Here is a 25,031-nt window from a genome sequence, read left to right as displayed (position 1 = left end):
ATTGAGGTTTATATCTCTTCCTTAATTTGTTTAATCTGCTTAAGCAGATCTAAGATACAGATGCCGGGCATGTTAATGTGATTGTGGAAATGGGTGCATATGTACATATCCTGAAAATGTCTGCATGATCCTTTCCTCCACATATTTGAAAGCCAGAAATCACCTAAACCAGCCCATGCGTGGCTGGCTGGTCATGTGGTAGCCCAGCTCACAATGAAGGCTACCTGTGTGTGTGTCTTTCCCCAGCCATGCTATTTCGCAGTGCCTGCATCCACACACCAGCTGAATATGTGAAAAGGAGCTTAGAGTCACTTCGTCTATTATAGGAGGAAGCAGGCATCAAAGATGCAGAATGGCTAAATCAGCCTCCTGTCACATTTATATATCTTCATTTCTACATGTGACCCCACTGTGACTACAGCTTTGGGAATCTCCCTATTTATTTTTTTTAATAGTAATTATTTTTACAGTGGTGCCTCGCAAGACGAAATTAATCCGTTCCGCGAGTCTCTTCGTCTTGCGGTTTTTTCGTCTTGCGAAGCACGGCTATTAGCGGCTTAGCGGCTTAGCGGCTATTAGCGGCTTAGCGGCTATTAACGGCTTAGCGGCTATTAGCGGCTTAGCGGCTATTAACGGCTTAGCGGCTTAGCGGCTATTAGCGGCTATTAGCGGCTTAGTGGCTTAGCGGCTATTAACGACTTAGCGGCTTAGCGGCTATTAACGGCTTAGCGGCTTTAAGAAAAAGGAAACAAACTCGCAAGAACTCGCAAGACGTTTCGTCTTGCGAAGCAAGCCCATAGGGAAATTCGTCTTGCGGAACGACTCAAAAAACGGAAAACCCTTTCGTCTAGCGAGTTTTTCGTCTTGCGAGGCATTCGTCTTGCGGGGCACCACTGTACAATGTTTTCAACTACAACTGCTTTTAATTAATTTAAATTGTTTTTTAGACTCTTTCAATTTGTTTTATAATGTTGTTTTTGCTTTTATGTTTTAAATCTGCCACTCTGGGCTCCTTGGGGTGGACAGTCAGGAGATAAATTCAATCATTATTAATCACCATCATAGTCATAATTTTCAATTCACCACAGGCCCAAGCTTAAAAGTGTGGTTAATCTCAACTAGTTAGTGTAAACAAGCGGGTTTCATAAACTATGGCTTGACATTAACTTGTTTCAAACTAACTGTAGCTAAGATCACGCACACTTTGTTGGGTTTGGATGATACTATTAATGCACAGTTAATAACAAGAGAAGTAAAGGCTAGGCTAGACTTGTTTTCATCATGGTTTATCATAACACAGCCATTATCTCCTGTGATTAATTTTATGGCAAAAACCCAATTCATTTCTGCTTTAATCTGCACACGTACTGTTGAAAGACAAAACATCCCTAGAAATCACGTGGGTTATATGTAGATTTTCTTTTGAAGTTTCATTGCCAATCCTGCAAACAACAGCACACTAAAATTCCCTAAGTGCATCCAGTGTTTGCTTCCATTTCAGTCTACTTTTTCACACCGTGTACTGAGTTGTGGACTGCAAAAGAAGTGCTCATCACAGCTGCAAGAGAATGATATATTCAGTGAATAAGTTTTACAGCATGTCACAGACATCAGAGGCTGTCAATGTAGTGAACGAAATCTTACAGACTACAGAAGAAAGTAAGAATCCTTGGGGTCCTTACCCAGACTCACAGGTGCTCCAGAACATATTCTTTTAGAGACGGGCCGGGCGGCGGGGGGAAGAAAAATAATACAGGTTGGTTATTATTTATTAAACTGAACAGAAGAGTGTTTATTATGAGATGGGTGCTTTTTTTTTTTGCATCTGTGAAAAATGTTATCACCAAAATGCCAACCCCTGCCCAACATAATCCAATCTGAATTTATGCTTTCCAGGGGAAATCCCATCGTTTTTAAAGGAAAATCTGTTGCCAATGACCCATTTGCAATGTTTCAATGACTTGTTTATTATTACTACAGTCATACCTCTTGTTATGTTCGGTTCAGGTTACCGTATTTTTCATCCCATAGGACGCTCCGTCCCATAGGACGCACCTAGTTTTTTTGGGGGGGGGAAATAAAGGATTCCCCCCCTTTATTTCCCCCCAAAAAGCAGGTCGGGGAAACCGAACCAGGTCGAGGAACAGCGGGATGGTGGCGCTGCGCCTCCCTGCTGTCCCCCGAGCTTGTGGGGCTGGCCGATGTATGCCCGGCGCGAGGGGCGCCCTGCTTCAGGGCGCCCCGCCCGCCGGGCGGCAGGCTGCTATCCGCAGCGTGGGGAGCCCTGCGGGGAACTCCTGCAGGGCTCTCCACGCTGCGGATGTATGCCCGGCGCGAGGGGCGCTCTGCTTCAGGGTGCTCCGCCCGCCGGGTGGCAGGCTGCTATCCGCAGCCTAGACAGCCCTGCGGGACCTCCCACAGGGCTGCCCACGCTGCGGATGTGTTCCCGAAGCACTGGGCGCTCTGCTTTCAGGGCGCCCGACACTCCGGGAAGCAGGCTGCTATCCGCAGCCTAGACAGCCCTGCGGGACCTCCCACAGGGCTGCCTAGGCTGCAGATGTGTTCCCGAAGCGCCGGGCGCTCTGCTTTCAGGGCGCCTGATGCTCTGGGAAGCAGGCTGCTATCCGCAGCCTAGACAGCCCTGCGGGACATCCCGCAGGGCTGCCTAGGCTGTGGATGTCTTCCTGAAGCCTGGAGAGCGAGAGGGGTTGGTGCACACCGACCCCTCTCACTCTCCAAGCTTCAGCGAAAGCCTGCATTCGCCCCATAGGACGCACCCAGATTTCCCCTTCATTTTTGGAGGGGAAAAAGTGCGTCCTATAGGGCGAAAAACACGGTACGTCTTTTCAGGTTGCGTCCCGCGGCAACCCGGAAGTACCGGAAAGGGTTACTTCCGGGTTTCGCTCCTCGCGCATGCGCAGACGCGCAAAATGACATCACGCACATGCGCGGAAGCGGTGAATCGCAACCCACACGTACGCAGACGTACAGACGCAGGTTGCATTCCTTTTAGGTTGTGAATGGGGCTCCGGAAGGGATCCCGTTCGCAACCAGAGGTACCACTGTATTTGGTAAATTTGTATAGTACCCTTTATCTGTAGATCTCAGTGCTGCTCACAGCTGTAGCTATTTGCTACTAGGCGGGTGGCGCTGTGGGTTAAACCACAGAGCCTAGGACTTGCCGATCAGAAGGTCGGCAGTTCGATTTCCTGCAACGGGGTGAGCTCCCATTGCTTGGTCCCTGCTCCTGCCAACCTAGCAGTTTGAAAGCACATCAATGTGCAAGTAGATAAATAGGTACCGCTCCAGCGGGCAGGTAAACGGTGTTTCCGTGTGCTGCTCTGGTTTGCCAGAAGCGGCTTAGTCATGCTGGCCACATGACCTGGAAGTTGTACACCGGCTCCCTTGGCCAATAAAGCGAGATGAGCGCTGCAACCCCAGAGTCGGCCACGACTGGACCTAATGGTCAGGGGTCCCTTTACCTTTACTAAATTATTAATAAGAGAACTTGGTATTTATATACTTAGTATGCAGTGCAATTTCACGATGCGATTTTCCCCCAAGAAAGGACTTTTTTGGACAGTGGTCTTGTGCAGTGCCCCCAAATGGATGTTTTTGGGTGCCATGCCTGGAAAAAAATGCTTTGGGGGGGGGGGGGACACACGCAATATCATGGCAACCAAAATTGCTGCCCTGCTCTCGCGATAAAAACCAGGAATATGGTGCCCTGGATTTTGGCTTGAAAATGTTGGAGGGTATGGCATGTGTAGGTGAATTGCTCCAATCCAGGCTCCAAAACTTGGAAATACAAACAGAATCCTTACTATCTAGAGATGCCGTATATTGCATTCACCTGTTCTCTTCTCCTTCCAGTAATGTCTTGTATGCAGCAATCTCAATATCAAGGGCCAGTTTGGTATTCATGAGTTCATGATAATCCTTCAAGAGGCCAGCCAATTTGTCCTTGGAATCCTGCAGGCGATTCTGGAGCTCTTGTTCCTTTTCCTGGGCATCTTTAAGAGAATGGTCACCTTGTTTTTCAGTATCACCAATGGCTGCCTGGAGAGAAGCAACCTGCAAAATATGGGAGAACATTGTCCAAATGTAACATCAATATTACTCCATATTGGAGTCAGTCCCTTTCCGCCTTCCCACTCCAACAGCAATTCTGGGCAACCAGGAATTTCCTAGGATCTTATCACAGGCTCTTCAACAGCAAGATCACTAAGGGAGGAGAGCTTCCCCAGAAAGATAACCTGCCTGCCCCAGTTGTTGAACTCCCTAGAGAGGAGTGTTGGGTAGGATGCACCTTCAGGTCATGCAAAGTGATGCAAAAATCACCTGATAGGTGAGTCCTTTTAATGGGGACAAAAGTGACTCCTAATAATCATCTCTGGTTGTTTCAGCTCAGGGACTAACTGAATTAGTGATAGAAATGTTCTCCCGGTCTCATTTGGTTTGGCTTGAAACAAGCTAAGTGATTTCTGCCCGAAACTGGAAACTGGGAAATATCCTAGCTCCCTAACCCAACGCCCTTCAGATATGTTGGATTACAAACTCCCATTAGCCTCAACCAGCACTGCCAGTGGTCAGGTGGAGCTAATCTGAATTAATAAGGACCCCACTAAGACTCTGATCAGGGATTTCTGCATTCCTGTGAGTTTTGAAGCTGCTGCTCACCCACCATAACTCTTCTTCCCACTCACCCACCTACCCACCTATAGACTTCCAAACCTCCTTTCTCTCTCCTTTCACCTGCTTACCTGGCTGCTGAATCGGGTAGCAAAGGCAGCAGCAAAGGTCTTCTCCCTATTCCCCTGCCTAGAGTTGCTTCTTGGAAGACTATGCATGTCAGACAGGGGTTAGGGGCTGGGTGCATGGAGTGGGAAAGGAGTTGAATTCTTTTTTTTTTTTTAATATAATTTTTATTAGATTTTCACATTTTTTACCAACAAAGATACATCAAAAATCACATTTCTTTAACCTTGTTCCCTGGACTCCCCCCCACCCCCCTTCATACATCCCTACTTCCATAATTGGCTCAGCAAGTTCAAATTCCTCCTCCTTAAATTAACATATATATTTTTTTTAATGTAACTCCTCCTAGTTTGCCCCATTTCTCCTAATCCCATTTCTTATAAACATTTAGATTCTTTCCTAAGGTCGGCCCAATTTCCCTTCCACAGATTCCCCATTTTTATATTAAGTAAAGACCTCATTATCACAACCCAAAGGTCGTAAACATTCCTACCATTCTGCTTCCCCCTCCCCCCGCCCCAGTTCTGGTCCTTTTCCAAATAAAAGTCAACATTGATATTTAGCCTGGGTTTCTGACGTCCGAGGCCTTTAAGTCCCTTTCCGTTCCTCTGCGTCGATTTTGTTGGAAATCTCTTTTATTGGTCATCAGATCTCGAATCAGTCCAGTCTCCATCACTCCAATTTTTCTTCCCACCAGGATACTTGGTAACCACTGCTGCCACAAACCAACCAGTCTTTCATATTCAAAGGAGGTGCCCCAATCATATTTCTTGTTTCTTATTAGTTCCTGTATTCCAAGTGTTTCAGGGGCCCCCTCCTTCCTCTTTAACATCTTTTGCAGAGTTGTAATCCATATATCCCAGCAATCTTCTTCTTTGTGTTTCGGCATTGTAGACTTTTGCTTGGTATTTCCCATCTGTGATTTGTCCTCTATTTGCTCACTTTCCTCCAATTCTTGAGATGTTCCTTCTGTTTCAGCTGCAGATTCCTTTCCTGTTAGGTCATTCATGCATTCAGCAGAGTTGCTTATTCCAGAAGTCAAGGTCATAAGTTGTTTGTTCATAGTCGAACTCTGCTTCTGCAATATTCCCACGAGAAAAAACATCCTGTCTATCTCTGCCAGTAATTTTCCCTCTGCAGCCATTGTAATGACTCAAGAATCCCCCTAGAGGGATTCTGGTTACTTTGTATACTTTTCCACCAGTCCAAATCTTTTTTTTTTTGTTTCTTTCTTTCGGATTTCCAATACTTTGTTACAGTTTCTGATACTTTAATTTCAGAAAGATATCATGCACTTTTAATTTGGTCTGTCCCTTTGACAGCTCTTTTGACAGCTGTCAAACTCCTTTTTCCTCTCCAACAGGCTCAAATTCGGGACTCCCCCTGGTCAGGGGGGGGGATTTCACAGAAAAATTCCCCAACTTTCAAACTCCTCTCCAGCACAACACTTCTTTTAATAAATCGCGGAAGTTAGATTCTTTCGTAAAAATAAAAATACCTCTCCGCCTTAGTTCTCCAGTCCTTGCTTAAAATTATCTGTAATTAGAGGGGGTGCGGACTCCCTTTTAGCACCCCCCCCGGTCGTCTCAAATTCAAAGAAATCTTTTCTTAAAGCCGAATTCCATTTTACTCACGGGTTCTTCTTTTTCAGTCCAAATTTCAGGGTAGAAAGTCAGCGCTCTCTGGTCATGGCTCGCGGCTTCGCTCCACCGAGGTGTCGATCGACTCTCAGCACCACGCCACCCTCCGTACCCTTTTTGTGGGTCGGGGGGGCGCTTAAGGTGCCCACCGAGTCCTCCCGTCCGCAGGCTTCAGCGCCTGCGGTTTCTGAGGGTCCCCGCGTCGCCGGCGCGGCAAGACCCGTCCTGAGTGGAGCCGATTCCCCCCGGAGCTCGGAGGGAATCCGCCATTTCCAGATCGCGCCAACCCGGAAGTCCGGAAAGGAGTTGAATTCTTCTCCAGCTCAGATTAAAACCTGAGCCAGAGAAGAATTTATGGGACTGTAATACATCTCTCACATTTGTAATGAGCGTTATGAATGTGTCCCATGTTTCTTTTTCAGGAAATACAAATTTCAAAAACACCTTTAAATAGCATATGGTTACAAACCATTAGTGGTACCATAGAAAAGCCAGTAAGTTGTGTCCTTCAGTTTGTGAAGGCAGGCCTTAAGGTCTGACACTCCCACCAAACCAGGACTGACTTGGACCAGGGAACACAAGAGCTTCCTCACCTTCTTCTTCTCATTATCTGTCTGGATCTGCATTATCTGTATCACCCGTTTTAGCTCAGTAATTTCATTGTTGTTTTTTTCCAGGTTTGCATGGAACTTGTATCGTTTGTTCTGGAGATCCTCAATCTAATATTCAGAGAGAAGAAAGAAGAGCAGAGGTACAACTTCATGCTTAAATATTGGGAGAGAGACAGTGATGGCTCCCCCCTCATTGGCTATGTCGGAGGGGGGGACCCTTGTTAGGCAGAGGGTCACAGTCCTTTTTGGATAATCTCCCAGAGGCCAGAGGCAAAAATGGGCGGAGCAATGCCTATGACAATTAACTTTGTAAATAGGTGACATTACAATCAACTTACCTCTCTATCCTCCATCCATGCAAACAAAATGCACTGTCATGATTCAAAGATGCCTCTGTCTGGACATAAGCACTTGAGGAGGCAGTGAAGCAGGGTCAATGTGAGGCATGGATTGGGGAGAGGGCTAAACAGAGGGGCTTGGAGAGCCACATTGGACACCCAGGCCTGAGGTGCCCCTGGCCCCCAGGGAGTATATAAAAACTATGCCACAATCTTCAGCTACCAGACTAGGACCACCTTCCTCAACAGAGTTCCTGTGAATACTGAGTTCTTTGAAAGAAATGCCCACATAATGGGCTGAAATTAAAATAAAACAAAAAATGTGCTTCAACCATGCATACCTAGGAAAGTTTCTAAACAGCTAAGAGGTGTTCCAACTCTGAGAAATTTTCATTTCATTTTGTTCTGGTTTTGATCCTTCACCTCGCTGGTGAATGTGTTGATTGTAATGTGAAACTTCGTGGCTGCCTCGTGAGAGAGGAATGCTAGGAATGTATTCTGATAAGCAAGGACTGTGTGGATCTCAAAGAAAGCACTAAATATGGTGAAAATATTGAAAAACACCCCATTGACTGTTGGTGTCATGCAGCAACTATTGAATGAACGATGAAAAGAGCTCAAAGCAAAGGAGTGGACCCTGTGTGAGAGGAAGAATGAAAGGGAAGCTGCCAGGTGAGAGCTGAGAGAGTTCACCTCTTTCTGTGTGAGACAAGAGTTAAGATCTACATGTGAGAGAGGACTTTGCATTCTTTTTCTTCCTTTGCTTTTGTTTTGTTTAGATCAGTTTGCTTTTTATTGTAGTATGAAAAGTCTTAATAAAATCTTATGGAAAAGGGAAAAAGGAAAAATGTACACAGATTCAATATGAGGGATTGACTGAGATACAACATTAAGTTCCCCCAAACAAATTTTTGAGATCTTTGCTAGGCCTAGGAGTGCATCCGGGAGTGCCTGTAGCAGAATGAGCATTTATGCTTGTTAAAATGAGGATGGTTAAAACAATATTATAATCTTTTAAGTTTGAGGAGGGCAGATTGCTTTAGAACAACAATAAAACTGAAAAACAAGATAGTTGGTTGCATCTGAGGCAAAAGCTGTTCATATCCAATGATATATTAGAAACTATTCAGAAGGAACCTGATGGAGATTCAGACTTCAAGATCTTGTGCCTCCACTTATCAATTCACCAAGCAATTCACCTGGCAAAGTAACATTCTGTTGGGCCTTTCTGGTTCTAAGCTTGCAAACTATGCCAAAACAGTTCTTTGAGGGGTCTGGTTTCTGCAAAGGTTATATATATTGGCCATGCATACCAAAGATATGATACCCTTGGAGGTGTAGCTGACAGTCAATGCAACCTTTGGGCTGAAAAGGGTTAGCTATCCATGTTTTAACCTTACATCTTGTATATGTTTCCATGGGAAATCCAAGGAAAGTCTAGATTACAATTTTTTTAAAAAAATTGAGTGTTGGTGTTCATTGTATTTTTATGATTTTCTCTGTTAAATCACCCTGGTCATAACACATAAATATATGAAGCTCTATGTATGGTGAATAACCACAGAGATATTTAGCTGGATGGGTGTCATATATCCAACTAATTTAAGATGAAATATCTTTGTGTGGTACAAGTTGTGTTATGTTATATTTAGAGTAATGTCATTGGCAGTGGCAGTGACACAGTGAAGGTTTGTTTGGAGAAAAAGTGGTGGATTTGTAAAGCTGACTTCCAAAGGAGAAACTGGTTTCATTTTGGTTAATTTTATTATGTTATTATGCTCCTAAGACTTGCTTGGGGAAACAATAAATCTGATTAACTGAAGAGTAATCTATGGCTTTAAATGATCAGAATGGGGACCTGGCAGTCATTTCATTGCACTGATTTTAACAAACGGATAGAACAGCAGAGCTTTTATATTTATTGAGAAATCTGACAGCTAGAAGTTGGCAAGCAAGGATGTGAAAATCGAATTGCTGAAAATCTAGGGTCTGGTTTCCTATATTTTCTGATTATCTAGATTCCTTTAAAAAGAAGAAGAGTGATGTTGAGATTCTGAAATAACATCACCTGGCTGTGAGGGGTGAAGGCTGCTCCCCGCAAGGCCCTTTCCACCTGGCTTAGGGGGCTGGGCCCACACTCACCAGCCCTACAAAAGAGGCTCCTCATGAGGCCAGAGGAACATTGCCCATCTATTGTTTTATTGATTTAATATGCTGTACACCACTTTGAAGGGGACGCGGGTGGCGCTGTGGGTTAAAGCCTCAGCGCCTAGGACTTGCCGATCGAAAGGTCGGCGGTTCGAATCCCCGCAGCGGGGTGCGCTCCCATTGCTCGGTCCCAGCGCCTGCCAACCTAGCAGTTCGAAAGCACCCCCGGGTGCAAGTAGATAAATAGGGACCGCTTACTAGCGGGAAGGTAAACGGCGTTCCGTGTGCTGTGCTGGCTCGCCAGATGCAGCTTGTCACGCTGGCCACGTGACCCGGAAGTGTCTGCAGACAGCGCTGGCCCCCGGCCTCTTGAGTGAGATGGGCGCACAACCCTAGAGTCTGGCAACACTGGCCCGTACGGGCAGGGGTACCTTTACCTTTTACACCACTTTGAGGTTTTTATTAAAAATCTGAAGCGGTATAGAAGTTGAATAAATAAATAAATATCTCAACCCATTCCATGTCTCTTGGTCATACCTGGCTCTTGTAAAAGATATTAGCTTCTTCTTTGCTTCTTAGTGCGATGTTCTGATACCATCTTTCAATGTGCTGGATCAGGGCATCCATGTCTAGGCCTCTGCTGTTGTCTATGCTGACAACCACAGATGTATCATAAAGTTGACAGTCCAGCACAGTGCGTTCCTGCAGGTTACACAGAATTTGAGTGACATCTTAGTGCCCAGCAGTAGAGAAAGCATCAGCAAACTAATAATAAGAATATAATAATAATTTTATTATTTATACCCCGCCCATCTGGCTGGGTTTCCCCAGCCACTCTGGGCTGCTTACAGCTAACTTATGTGTCTTGTGTGGAGCAATTGATGAGATTCACATATCATTTTGTTGAACACTACACATTTAAAACACCTCCCAAAAACATGTGGAAACTATAGTTTTTTAAGGGTGCTGGGAATTGTAGCTCTGTGGGGGGGGGGGTAAACTCCTGCACCCAGTATTCCATCTGAAACGATAGTCACACAGATCTAAACATTGTGATCCAAAGCATAAATTGCTTAGAACAAAAATCAACGGAACCAGTAGGACTCCTGTGTTGAAATGAATAGCATTGCCTATAGAAGGAAACGATCAAGATCCATAGCTCGATGATAGGGCCACTATTGGGCATGCAAAAGGTCCATGGTTCAGTTCTTGGCATCTGTCCAAGTAAGGCTGGGAAAGACTATCCAAAGGAGCTACTGCCAATCAGCGTAGGCAGAGCAAAGTGGACCAAGGTTCTGGCTAAGTATAAGGCAGTTTTCCATTGCTACACAAGAGTCAAGTCTGTTTCAGCTGGCACTGAAAATAATGGCAGTGGCGTTACATTCCAGGGCTGAGGGGTACCTGATTTCCCAAAGATGCACAATTAAAATATCTGAATTGAGGGGTAACAACAGCTTTTTATGCTGTGACTTATCTTAACAGACCTCTGCAAAGAAAGCTCTCAGGAATTCTACAGTCTCTTTCAGCAGCTCCTTCTTCATTTCCAGTTCCTTCTGATGTTCATATCCAGCATCAACTTTCTAGGGGAGAAAACCGGAGATTTAATTCTTGTGCCATTCCAAAGCCAACACTATTTATTTATTGTATAGCATTTATACACCAATTAATATTTAAGACTTTCCCACACACACTGAAATATATGTTTGTAACATGCATCCATCCATACAAGTTTATATGCTTAGGCTGAGTTCCCTGCAATTTCAGAGTTCCAGATTGCAATGGAGCCCTTTCACCATGTTTTTCAACAATACCATACAATTTATGATTATATGGAGATATCTGATGGTTCCTTAATGGAGTGATATAGCCAGAAAGAGGTTATCCAGGTATGTACTTTACTAGGACATCTGTGTTTATCAAATGCCTTTTCTTCCAATGAAATGAGGCTGGCTGCTTGTTACATGTATCTCCATCTCTTGAAGACATCAGCTGCAAGTGGCAATGAGAAATCAAGTGATGAACATTTTTTCGGCCCTCCATTTCTCCACGCTGATACATTTTTGAAGTTCAATAGGAATGTTCGGTCTTCGGTATCAACATTGTGTTCATGCTGAATTATGGCAGGCTATATCATTCCCATCTCTCCTACTACCTCTCCCAGCAATTTGGAACAAGAAACAACTGCCCCCAAAGCATCCTATAGTACAGGGTGGAGAACCTGTGTACTATAGCTGTAGAACTACAGTTTCCATAATCCCTGACCATTGACTGGCTGTGACTGATGGAAGCTAGAGTCCAAGAAAAAACGGAGGACTGCAGTGGCTTTAAGAATTGCTCCTTAGGACCTCTCCCCACATTTATGTTTTTAAAATGCTGATAATAATGTTCTTTTAAATGTGTGCACCTAAAAAATGGAAAGTGTGAATGTAACAGGGGGCTCATCCACACCAATTTTCCTCTGCACTTTCTAGGCACAGGTCTGTGGTTTTCTGGACCACGTCTGAATGCTTCTCTCCCCCCCCCCCCCAATTTGTGGGAAACCCAAATTGCCATTTTTTATTCTGATTCAAGATTAAAGAACAGGTTTTCCTGGGGAAAGTGGACTTGGATCAGGAAAGTGTAGCTCTGTACCTAGAAAGCATGGGACAAAAGGTAAGTGTGACTGAGCCTAGAGATGTTCATCACAACCTGGACTTGACTGCAGTTCCTTGCTGATGTTCAATGCCCCCAGTTGCCTTTATTATGTAAATTAAAATTAAAATGTGTAAATCTAGAAATCCCCACTGTATTCCTCATTCTGTGCTGGCATGCACATTTTACTGTGCAGGCCTACCTATATCACTCACCTGCTTGAGCAAGACAAACTCATTTTCTGTATTTGTTCGTCTGTTCAGCTCTTCTTCATATCTTGCAGGATTTGAGAGGGAGAGAGAGAAAGTGGAGGAAAGAGAAACACTTTATCCAAACACAATAAGCAAGCATGGATTACACTTAACCACATGTACAAAGTCCCAATGGTCATTTGATGTAAAGAAAAGCAGTTCAGGATGGGGGAATTTTGAGCCAAGAAACAGCAGGGACAGCAAAAGGGGGAGTTCATCGAATCCCATTATTTGCTGGCCTCTTTTATCTTCCACATCCCCTTTCCCGAAGCTGCTTTTACTAACTCCACAGTGTTTTATTAGCCCTACAGTGTAAAAATGTCTGTAACCCTGCATGGGGGGGGGGGAGCTTGGGGATGTCATTTTTAGTGGCTGGACTGGCATGAAAAGGGTTAAGCACTTTTGACCTCTTATTCTGCCAATCCTCCAGTCAAAATTGCCCCCTCCTGAAACAATTTGACATCAGACCAAAACAAAGCCTAACAACCAGTCACGCAGTCTTTATGACATGCATTTTCATGCAACACATAATTAAAATGTGACAGGAACCATTAATCCTGTGCTGTAGAAACCAGGATGAAAAGAAGAAGAAACTGGGAACAGAACAAATTATATCACTTTCTAAGTAGCATACATCTCAACTTATTTGGGTATGCATGAATCTAGACAACAAATCTTTTCCAAGATTGTACTTGACGGTTTTGAAGGTTAGTGTTTCAGGGGAAAAGAACATACATACATTTAAGTTTAGTTAAAACGCCACAGGACTAGTAGAATTATTTGGTCAATGACAGGTTTGAGGATTGCACTCTCTTGCGAAAGTACAAATGCCCGAGGTGGCACTATGGAGAGGGAATGTTGAAGCCATGGTAGGTTTCAGCCTGGTTTTTGACATGCTTTAGATGTTAAATGACAGGTTAAGGGCTGCTGCCCAAGCTGAAAATGCCACATCCCATTCTCTCCCCTGCTTTCCAGCAACGCTTAAGCCCCCTTCACCTGTTAACAACATGAAGGTAGTGCTATCCATTGAAGGGCTATGCCAGTGTCCCAGCTCTGAGACCTCATCCTCACTTCCTTTTGTGCCACAGGTCTGGGCTTTCCAGGTCTGTGTCAGACCTTGTCCCAACGGTTTCCCCCAGGAAAGACCCACATTTTACCACTGAATCAGAGCAAATATCAAGCAAGTTTTCCACAGAGCCAGGTGATATAAGAAACTAAGCTAAACTAAAAAATTCCTTCCAGTAGCACCTTAAAGACCAACTAAGATACACATGTGTATCTGAAGAAGTGTGCATGCACACGAAAGCTCATACCAAGAACTAACTTATTTGGTCTTTAAGGTGCTACTGGAAGGAATTTTTTTGTTTTGACTATGGCAGACCAACACGGCTACCTATCTGTAAGCTAAACTAAATATTGATCTCACTGTTCCTTCAATATTTGAAGCCCACTTCACATTCCATGCCGTGTTGGGAAAAAATGGCATGATGTTATCATGTGGCAAATTCATAGGAAGCAGCCATTGGATTGTAATGGGGAGTGGGAGGTAATCACAAGATCCTCGTGTCACATGTTTAATTTCATGTGACTGGAGGGAGACAGATAAGAGATGCAGGGCTGTTGTTTTCAGCCATAACATCTAGTTCTGGCTAGGAATGGGCAGAAAGCAGCATTCTACTTATGTTGTTTTATTGCATTCATGTCCCACTATTTCTCCAAGTAGCTCAGAGTTCTCCCTCTCATTTAATCCCCTTAAAGGTAAAGGTACTCCTGACCGTTAGGTCCAGTCACGAACGACTCTGGGGTTGGCGCTCATCTCACTCTATAGGCCGAGGGAGCCAGCTTTTGTCCGCAGACAGCTTCCAGGTCATGTGGCCAGTATGACTGAGCCGCTTCTGGCGAACCAGAGCAGCGAATGGAAACACAGTTTACCTTCCCGCCAGAGTGGTATCTATTTATCTACTTGCACTTTGATGTGCTTTCTAACTGCTAGGTTGTTTAATCCCCTTAACAACCCTGAAAAGAAGTGACTGGCCAAGGGCCACCCAGTGAGCTTAATGGCTGAGTGGGGATTTAACCCTCCCTCTCCCCAGCTGGACCATAAAGAAGGCTGATCGCCGAAGAATTGATGCTTTTGAATTATGGTGTTGGAGGAGACTCTTGAGAGTCCCATGGACTGCAAGAAGATCAAACCTCTCCATTCTTAAGGAAATCAGCCCTGAGTGCTCACTGGAAGGACAGATCCTGAAGCTGAGGCTCCAGTACTTTGGCCACCTCATGAGAAGAGAAGACTCCCTGGAAAAGACCCTGATGTTGGGAAAGATGGAGGGCACAAGGAGAAGGGGACGACGGAGGACGAGATGGTTGGATAGTGTTCTTGAAGCTACCAGCATGAGTTTGACCAAACTGTGGGAGGCAGTGGAAGACAGGAGTGCCTGGCTTGTTCTGGTCCAGGGGGTCACGAAGAGGCGGACACGACTAAACAACTAAACAACAACAACAACTCCCCAGTTCATCTGTTTTGGGGTGCACAAATTAGATAGGCTCCCCTTAAAATGCAAAATGAAAGCATTCCCCCCACCACACTCCTAGTTCTATGGAGTTCAGGCCATGTAAGGTCTGCCACCACTCTTGGCTCTCTAAGTGTAAGGAGCTGGCTGTGAGCATGGGCTCCGCCTCGAGAGGTTAACTTACTTGCACCGGTTCTCCTCAACCATGCTGTGCGTTGTTTTTTGCTGGTTTTCGAGCTTCTGCTTCTCGCACAATAAGCAGTCCAGTTTTTTTCTCAACTTACTGAGGAAATTTTCACATAAAGGCTTGAGATCTTTCCGAACGGTGGGAACCGTCTGTTTCTGAAGCAGCTTCCATTTGGTGACCAGCACCTGGTTCTTCTGTTCCAAGGATCTGACCTGAAATCCAAGCAAGAAAAGCAAAGGCCAGTTGCCGTGAAGCTGTTGCAACTTTTGACAGCAAATAAATGCATGAATGAGGCTGCATTTTGCTGCTACGGGATTCGCTGTTAGGTGCTGAATATATGCTTGGTTGTTGTTTATAAATACAAAATATAACCACAAAACCATTATGGAAGTGACTCAAATGATATATCTCACGTATATAATCGAAATCTTACATTATGGTTCTAAGTGTACTCTAATCCATTTTTTCATGAAAACACCTCAGCCACACCCTTCTCCCCAGCTATGGTGTTGTTAAAATTGTATACTGCCCTTCATCTGAGGATCACATGGAAATTTAAAATATGAAAACCCACAAAAAAATTGTAACATAGTAACAAACAAAAACAGTACCCCTGCCCCACTGTTTAAAAGACCATAGATTCTGGGAGAAGAGGAATTATTTGGCCTGGCGCCAAAATAAATGTAACAAAGGTGTCAGGCAAGCCTCCCTGGGGAGAGCATTCCACAAGCGAGGAGCCACCACAAAAAAGGCCTGTATTTTCCTGTGTCCACTGTATATTGAATAAAGTATACTGTCTACCCGTTTCTGCTTCCGCTACAGCCTTGAACCAGATCAGAATTGCCCTCCCAAGCCACAGTTAGCCAGGAAGGGAAAAGCTGTGGGCTTAGAAAAGATACCCATCCTCTTCATGATGGGGTGTGATCATAGAATCACAGAAGTGTAGAGTTGGAAGGGACCCTGAGGGTCACCTAGTCCAACCCCTTGCAATGAGGAATATGCAACTGTCCCACATGGGGATCAAACCTGCAACCTTGGCATTATTAGCCCCATGTTCTAACCAACTGAACACCATGTTCTAACCAGCTGTGAATGGGCTGTCACAGAGGTTGTACTACTACTACTACTACAACTACTAGCATTAAATTTGCATACCACTCTTCATTCAAAGATCACAGGGTGGTTCACAGCATAAAAATACAAAATGAGAACATAAAATACATAATAAAACAAAAACAAACCAGTAACCTCCCTCCCGTATGAGTTTGTAGTGTGGCTATGCTGAAAAATGGCATGGTGCTTACATAATATTTTGTTTTACCAATTTTAGTATATGTGCTGCCGAAGCGAGCACTTGTTTTACCACTGGACAGCTTTGTCCCGAGAAACCTTGGAGCCAAATTTCAAGACTGCTGGGTATGCTGCAATCTAGCAAGCAATAACACAAGCCTTCTATGGAGAGATGTAAACACCATGGACAGAACTCTTAGCACACCATCATCCACAAACGCAGCACATTTCAACTGAGTCAATTCACACATTCTGCTGCCAAGTGTACAGGTGTGAATCAGGCCATATCCTTCAAAGTCTCCAGGTATGATTCAAAATTTGCTCTCTGCAAACATATCACTTAATGTGGCAGCAGAATTAATTAGAACTCTAACTCTGCTTGAAATATCTTATTGTTCAGCCACATGTGTGCAGTCCCTTCGGTCTGGGATCATCCCCATCACTATTAATGGAATCATCATCTCACCTTGTCAATGAAGCAAGCAAACTGATTGTTGAGGTCCTTTAGTTGCTCCTTCTCCAGTGCTTTTACTTGATGGTCATGCGGATCGACTCCCAGGCAGAGAGGTTCCAAGAGATGCTTGTTAATGGAAACCTCGCGGATCCTATCGCTTCTACAGCTGGCAGAAGGACTTGTTGTGCTTCTATGTCCAAAGCCCCTTGCAAGTATGCTGTGGCCCACCACTTGTCCTGCTTCCATATCCTTTCCATAGTTACTTCTCTCCTGGCCCACACAGCAAGAAATCTGAAGTCTTCCACCAAAGTTATGGAAACTTTTGCTGGTGTTTCCCCTTTCTGCCAGGCAGGTGGTGGCAAAAGGTTGGCAGGTGGATGCCTCGCTGATTCTGATCCTTCCGCTGCCTCCACCAGAGGAGGCAGAGGTAAAACATCTTCGAGGAGAAGAGGTGAAGATCTGTTGGCTCATCATGTTGGCTCCGTCTGAGAAGGACTAAAAGGACAAGGGGGTGCACAGAAGGAGAGCAGCAGAAGGAGCTCCTTTGATGCAAGACCTAGAGCTACTCCTTATATGCAGCTGACTAGTCAGGCAGATTTTCTGAAATTTGCAGTGGTAATTTAGGATATTGCGGGGTTTGCCTTGCCTGGCAGCAAGACATTGACCTCCACAGGCTAAAGGATGAAGTTAAAAAGTGCTAGACAAACAGTAAACAGTGTGGCACAGGAAACACTTTTTAAAATGCCCTTTTGGCAAAATTTGATTTGGAAGATGTTTTCCTTTATGAACTGATTGGCTACTCTTTTGTCAGAATTAGCATGATACAAGTGAAATTCCTTGAGGGCGAAGGCACTGCAAGAATCTAAAATGCTTCCTTCTTCCTACCTTGGTTTTGCATGCCAATCTCCAAGTTTCCATCTGTGATGTTGTTCTCGCCATTGTTAAATGGGCGGACTGGACTGTGACAATTGCCAACTGCCATAGAAGCCAACTACTATGCCTCCCATAAAATATTTGAAGGAGGTGCCCCCCCAAAGTTGAAGGGCATTGGCATTCAAATAGTGTGTGTGATCAATTATGTGGGGTGGGGCTTACCTCCCCCCCCCCATATTTATTCAAGCTGGCACCACTGCCACCTGCGCTCGTCATTAATTTGTCTCTGTTGGGTTGATGAACATGTCTCACCTGACATGCTCTTTATGTAGGAGGGGGGACTGGCCCATGTATGACAAGGATTTCAATAGATGAAGGAGGAGCTGTGGAGAGAAAGATGAATGCAGATAGATATGAATGAATGTGTGCTCTGTGACCGATGCTCTGCAAATGCCTTTTTTTAAGTGACACATGTTAATTATTATAATAATATATTTCTTTTGACACTTTGCACCTTCAATATATGAAGTAAATATGAATTAATGTTTACAATGACACTTTGAAGTACTGTAAACCGGTAATTTACCCCCTGCTGAAGAACAGGGGAACAAGGAACGTTAATTAAAATGCTTGGGGGGAACTTGACACTTGACACTGACATACAAATGTTCACGCAAATAGCTTGGCCGCATTCCTCCTCCTTTTCGGGCGATGGTCCCCTTTGAACCACCTGGTGCAAAGGCAAACCTGGGTTTTCCATGGACTGTATACTCCACAAGAAGTTACAGACAGTGGAACCTCCATGGAGAGTGTTTCTGTACAGTCTGCATGTTTGCAAACATGTACAGTGGTACCTCAGGTTACAGACGCTTCAGGTTACATACGCTTCAGGTTACAGACTCCACTAACCCAGAAATAGTACCTTGGGTTAAGAACTTTGCTTCAGGATGAGAACAGAAATTGTGTGGCGGTGGCGCGGTGGCAGCGGGAGGCCCCATTAGCTAAAGTGGTGCTTCAGGTTAAGAACAGTTTCAGGTTAAAAACAGACCTCCAGAACGAATTTAAGTTCTTAACACGAGGTACCACTGTATTTGTTGTAATCACACTTTACATTTTTAGGTATATACTTAAAGAAAGGTGAACACCCATAAAATGTCATTTGTGAAGTGGTCCTTCAAGCGTCAGATTAGACAGTAACTGCTATTGTTCTGCACTGTGATTATAGCTGTTTAAAGAAAAATGACAGTGTACAAACAGTTCCTGACCTTGTCCAGCTGCCAAGACCAGACATGCATGGGCCTGTTCAGCTAATGAGCAAGAGGACAGATAATTTGTTGAAGTGAAGTGTATAGGTGGTACATGACCCCAGTCAAGCTTGCAAAAATCTATCATTTGCCCGATAATAAATGTTGGAAATGTAAGGAAATTGAAGGTACATTCTTTCACTGGGAAATGATATATAATGAATTGAAAAAGGTATTTAAATATACCTTCTTGAAGAAACCAGAGGCCTTTCTACTAGGCATTGTCAGCCGATTGGTGCCAAAGAAGGATAGAACTTTCTTTATGTATGCTACAACAGCAGCAAGAATACTCATTGCTAAGTATTGGAAGACACAAGATCTACCCACTCTGGAAGAATGGCAGTTGAAGGTGATCGACTATATGGAATTGGCTGAAATGACTGGCAGAATCTGAGACCAGGGAGAAGAATTGGTGAAAGAAGACTGGAAGAAATTTAAAGATTATTTAAAGAAATATTGTCAAATTCCTAAATGTTAGAAGGATGTTGGATAGAATTTAAGTGGTTTCCAGCGGTAATATTTTAAGAGACATGAAAAAAGGATTATAAATGGGTAAAAGATTAATGGTAAGGATTTGCTGAATTAACAAATTGAACTGGAATACAAAGAAGGGAAGTATGAGGAGGTCTGAGGAAATAAGGGTATGGAAGTTATGTTATTGAAAATTAATGTGTGTTTTTATAAGTGTTTGTTATTTTTGTATGGTTGTTTTTTGTCTTTATTTGTGTCTTAAAAATTTTCAATAAATATCTTTTTTTTTTTAAAAAAAAAGATAATTTGTTGAAGTGGAGGAGCTGAGTGGTGCAGGTCACCTTTCTGATTTTCCCAGCTCAAATTGCTGACTGGCACGATTGCCAATCAGGCCAGGGGTACCCATGCACAGCAGTTGCTACGGTGCTTGCATGAAGCTGTATCACCAGGGCCAGTGGCTTCATTCTGCATGGTGCACCTCCGGTGAGCACTATGTGTGCAAGGTCTGCTCCATGAGTTGAAGGGTACTCCATGATGAACACAGTGGGGATGCTCTGCTATGTGTGCAGAACATCTGTGAATCTCTCTAATTTATATCCCACCCATTATCTGTGGCGGGACACTATGATTCATAAAATACGCGGGTGGCGCTGTGGTCTAAACCACTGAGCCTCTTGGGCTTGCCCAAGTCAGTGGTTTGAATCTGTGCAATGGAGTGACCTTCCATTGCACTGTCCCAGCTCCTGCCAACCTAGCAGTTCGAAAGCACGCCAGTGCAAGTAGATAGATAGGTACTGCTGTGGCGGGAAGGTAAACAGCATTTCCATGTGCTCTGGTTTCCGTCGTGGTGTTCCCTTGCACCAGAAGTGGTTTAGGCATGCTGGCCACATGACCCAGAAAGCTGTCTGTGGACAAACACCAGCTCCCTCTGCCTGAAAGCGAGATGAGCGCTGCAACCCCAGAGTTGCCTTTGACCGGACTTAACCATCCAGGGGTCCTTTCCTTTACCTTTTTACACACCAACAGAGAGGGGGGGAATCATAATACCAACAAGACGTATAAAGCAATAACACCACCCTATGTTAGGCTTGAGGATTCCCCCCCCCCCCCCGATGGCACCAAGTGGCAAGGAGGAAACAAGAAAGTTCTTATGAATGATTTATTCAGTCATCACGGTAAAACACAAAAAATTCTGGTCATTCCTCCATAATGAAGTTGCTCACTCTGGCTCCCTGCCCCCCCTTTCCTAACAGCACCTGACACTGTGGAGGCCCCCCATGGTTAAATGTCTCTGCATTCGTTGCTCTTGCACCCTTAACTAATGTTGTGTTCTAGCAGACTGCGGATTGTCTATGCTGTCTAATGAAGCGTCCGCTGGCTGGGCTATCTACCCCCGTGCTTCTTCATATATATACCGTATTTTTTGCTCTATAAGACTCACTTTTTCCCCTCCTAAAAAGTAAGGGGAAATTTGTGTGCGTCTTATGGAGCCAATGCAGGCTGTGCAACTATCCCTGAAGCCAGAACAGCAAGAGGGATTGTTGCTTTCGCTGCGCAGCGATCCCTCTTGCTGTTCTGGCTTCTGAGATTCAGAATATATTTTTTCTTGTTTTCTTCCTCCAAAAATCTAGGTGGTATATGTGTGTGTGTGTGTGTGTGTGTGTGTTTAAACATACCATTTTCAATAGTAATTAAACATATTTTTACATCTTATTCAAAAAAATTTGACTTCCATCAGTCCTGTCTGAAAATTTTCCAATCTAATCTTTTAGTATACATTTCTTATTTTCCCTGTTATATTTAAAACTCATAACCAATATCTCTATTCTTTATCTATTTTGTAGCACTTCATATATTCCTCCTTACAAAACTTCTTGTAGTCCTACTAGCGCAATTTGTTGGTTACAATTGCTTTTCAAATAGTTCAATCTTCTGTAAATCTCCAATCTTCCAATCTTCTGTAAATCTCTGGCCCCACAGGTTTCGAATCCTTCCTGTCATTTTGTCCTATTCTGCATAGTCCATTATTTTCATCTGCCATTCTTCTTTCGTCGGAATTTCTTCTTGTTTCCATTTCTGGGCTAACAATACTCTTGCCGCAGTTGTTGCATATAAAAACAATTTAATATCTTGCCTATTAATGTCCTGAACAAGTAAAAATGATTCTGGTTTTTTAAAAAATTGTACATTTCAATGTCTTTTTCATTTCATTATATATCATTTACCAGAAGTTCTTTACTTTTTTACATTCCCACCACATATGATAAAATGTTCCTTCTTTTTCTTTACATTGCCAATATTTATTATTTGTCTTATACATTTTAGCTAATTTCACTGGTCTAATATACCATCTATACATTATTATCATAATATTCTCTTTCAAAGCATTACAGGCTGTAAATTTTATCCTTTTATTCTACAATCTTTCCCATTCTTCAAGCTATATATTATATCCAAAGTCTTTTGCCCAATGTATCATTACCGATTTCACTTCCTCATCTTTCAAATGCCATTCCAATAGTATTTTATACATTTTAGATATTATTTTACATTCATTGTTTAATATTTCTATTTCAGATTTTGATTTTTTTATCATCAAATCCTTTTTCTTTAAAATTTTGTTTATACATTTCATTGAATTGGCGTTAGTACAACCAATCAGTCACATAGTCTTGAACCTCATAAGGTTTCATTTTCCATTTATTTCCCCCCCCCCCCAACAATTTCTCATAGGTAACCCAATTTTTACTCATATTTATCTTTTTCACACTCATTGCTTCCAATGGAGATAACCACCATGGTGTTTTACATTCTAATAAATTTTTGTACCTATCCCATACTTCATAAAGATCTTCGAAATATATGATTACCAAATCCTTTATGGATTTTTGTTTTGTTATACCATAAATATGCGTGCCAACCAAATCTATTATCATGATCTTCTAAATCCAACAAATCTGTATTTTTTAGCAACATCCATTCCTTTAACCAACAGAGGCAAACCGCTTCATAATACAACTTCAAATCTGGCAGGGCAAAGGCCCCTCTTTCCTTAACATCTGTTAACAATTTATATTGCATTCTCGGTACCCCCGTGCTTCTTCTATCACTTTGTAACTTGGTAGCTCGCCAATTTCTGCCTTGTTTTCTCCCTCACAGCTCGGCTGTAGTTCAAACTGGCCTCCCTCCTCCTTGTCAGCTACAGGAGAAGGGGGGAGACAATCTCCACCATTCTTCTTCCTCTTGATTCCAGTTCCTAACACCCTAATATTTTAGGTTAGGGTGAAAAGTAAATATTTCTGTAAATAAGCCTCATTCCATGCCCAGTAAACGCCTTTGCCCGGTGGTGCTGTGATCCATAGTAAAGGGTAAAGGGACCCCTGACCATTAGGTCCAGTCATGGCCGACTCTGGGGTTGCAGTGCTCATCTCACTTTATTGGCCAAGGGAGCCGGCGTACAGCTTCCAGGTCATGTGGCCAGCATGACTAAGCCGTTTCTGGCGAACCAGAGCAGCGCACGGAAACGCCATTTACCTTCCCGCCGGAGCGGTACCTATTTATCTACTTGCACTTTGAGGTGCTTTCGAACTGCTAGGTTGGCAGGAGCAGGGACCGAGCAATGGGAGCTCACCCTGTCGCAGGGATTCAAACCGCCAACCTTATGATCGGCAAGTCCTAGGCTCTGTGGTTTAACCCACAGCGCCACCCGATCCATAAATTGCAGCAAAATACTGGCGAGGTTTTGTATTCTGTGTCGGGGTGCTTTGTACAGACAGCAGAGCTCACAGTACTCAATTTGCTCAGTGGACAAGCATATGCTTTGCATGCAGAAGGTGCCAGCCAGGTTCAATGTCCGAGATCTCCAGGTGGGACTGCTCTCTGAACCCCTGGAGAGTTGCTCCCAGTCCCTGTAGACCAGTGATGGCCAAACTTGGCCCTCCAGCTGTTTTGGGACTACAATTCCCATCATCCCTGACCACTGGTCCTGTTAGCTAGGGATGATGGGAGTTGTAGTGCCAAAACAGCTGGAGGGCCAAGTTTGGCCATCACTGGCAATACTGAGTTAGATGGACCAGTGGTCTGACTCAGTAAAAGGCAGCTTCCTATGTGTAGACTGGAGCACTGCACAGGTTTGGATCATGACTGTGAGCTTCAGAACAATGTCCCTGCAAATATTTTAGCATTAAATGCTAGGATTCCCCACCCAACCCTTTCATCACTCAGCATCTTAAACTTTTAATAGAGGCAATTTTAGAATTTGATTATTTGATCTGATTTCTCAGTCAGACAGATACACATCTGACAGACGCACTCCAGTATCAGGTGCAAATTCAACACACGCTGGCAACTTGTAAATATAATATAAGGAGAATAGCTGCTGTAGCTACCTCATTAATAGTTTCAGAAGCTATTCTCCCTAATTTGTGTTTACAGGTTGATGTAAGTACCTGAGCTGGAGAGTATAAACAAAGTGTGTTAGTCACCGCTGGAAGAAAGTACCGCATTTTTCGCTCTATAAGACGCACCAGACCACAAGATGCACCTAGTTTTTGGAGGAGGAAAACAAGAAAAAAAATATTCTGAATCTCAGACGCCAGAACAGCAAGAGGGATCGCTGCGCAGTGAAAGCAGCAATCCCTCTTGCTGTTCTGGCTTCTGGGATAGCTGTGCAGCCTGCATTCGCTCCATAAGACGCACACACATTTCCCCTTACTTTTTAGGAGGGAAAAGGTAAGTCTTATAGAGCAAAAAATACAGTACATACAATTTGCCTTCCTGGGCCAAATCCCTTCTTGAGTTTAGCCCCACATTCAGGGCTCACTTCAGGGGTGATAGAGTATATGTGCACAACTTCCTTTAATGAAAGGTCACTTCCACCAGCTTGGTTTCCAAAGGAACGGAAGGAAAGCATTTTCACTTGTGGATATTAGTCTCCATCTTTTTAACCTTGTCTGCCATTCTCTATTAGACATACATACACTTTTCTGGACACTAACCAGTGCAAAGGATTCCTTCTGTACTTGGAAATTCCAGGACGCTTTGGCCCATCCCTTTCCAAACACATATAACAAATAGTTAGTGTTAAGTATAGGGCAAATGGCAGGGCCAGCCCAATACATTTTGGCACCTGAGGCAGACCCCAAAATGGTGCCTCCTTCCCCGTCAGGTTAAGAAAGGTGAGGGAAGATCCTCATAAGGAACAAGGCGCATGATAACTTTCCTCATAGCACAACATTTTACAATTCCCATGGCTGGGACTGATGGGAGTTGCAGTCAAAAACATCTGGAGGGCACCAGGTGGGAGGAAACTGATTTAAAATCGGCAGGTGTTTCTGAAGACTTATGGAAAGCTAAGTTGTAATTATAATAGGATAGCAAGTGCTGCTGGGCCCCAGGGGTGTTTCACCACAGATGTTTACAAACCTTCATTAGTACATCAGCTTAGTGGTAAGCTGCGCCCAATACTGGTGCTATGAAGGTCTTAAGGTCATAGAGGCATTTTCACAGGACAATTGTTTACATAGGTTAGCCTTTTTATAAATACAGTGGTACCTCAGGTTAAGT

At 43.7% G+C, this 25,031-nt stretch overlaps 1 protein-coding gene across 1 annotated transcript in view; it reads right to left on the bottom strand.

Annotated features, from left to right (window-relative positions):
* LOC114592805 (keratin, type II cytoskeletal 4-like) overlaps window positions 1-17,292 on the bottom strand; it is a 33,913-nt gene extending 16,621 nt beyond the window's left edge. Inside the window, exons 1-9 of the mRNA XM_077925302.1 lie at window positions 16,831-17,292; window positions 15,072-15,286; window positions 12,342-12,402; window positions 10,980-11,075; window positions 10,033-10,197; window positions 6,992-7,117; window positions 3,854-4,074; window positions 1,683-1,711; window positions 1,507-1,558 (exon numbers count right to left, since the gene is read on the bottom strand). Of these exons, the coding sequence (XP_077781428.1) occupies window positions 1,507-1,558; window positions 1,683-1,711; window positions 3,854-4,074; window positions 6,992-7,117; window positions 10,033-10,197; window positions 10,980-11,075; window positions 12,342-12,402; window positions 15,072-15,286; window positions 16,831-17,292 (1,427 nt within the window). The remainder of the gene's footprint in view (window positions 1-1,506; window positions 1,559-1,682; window positions 1,712-3,853; window positions 4,075-6,991; window positions 7,118-10,032; window positions 10,198-10,979; window positions 11,076-12,341; window positions 12,403-15,071; window positions 15,287-16,830) is intronic.
* Between the last annotated feature and the right edge of the window lie 7,739 nt (window positions 17,293-25,031).

Source organism: Podarcis muralis, chromosome 2, assembly GCF_964188315.1.
Source record: "Podarcis muralis chromosome 2, rPodMur119.hap1.1, whole genome shotgun sequence".
Taxonomy (NCBI): Eukaryota; Metazoa; Chordata; class Lepidosauria; order Squamata; family Lacertidae; genus Podarcis; species Podarcis muralis.
This window is presented reverse-complemented; position numbering and strand designations above follow the sequence as displayed.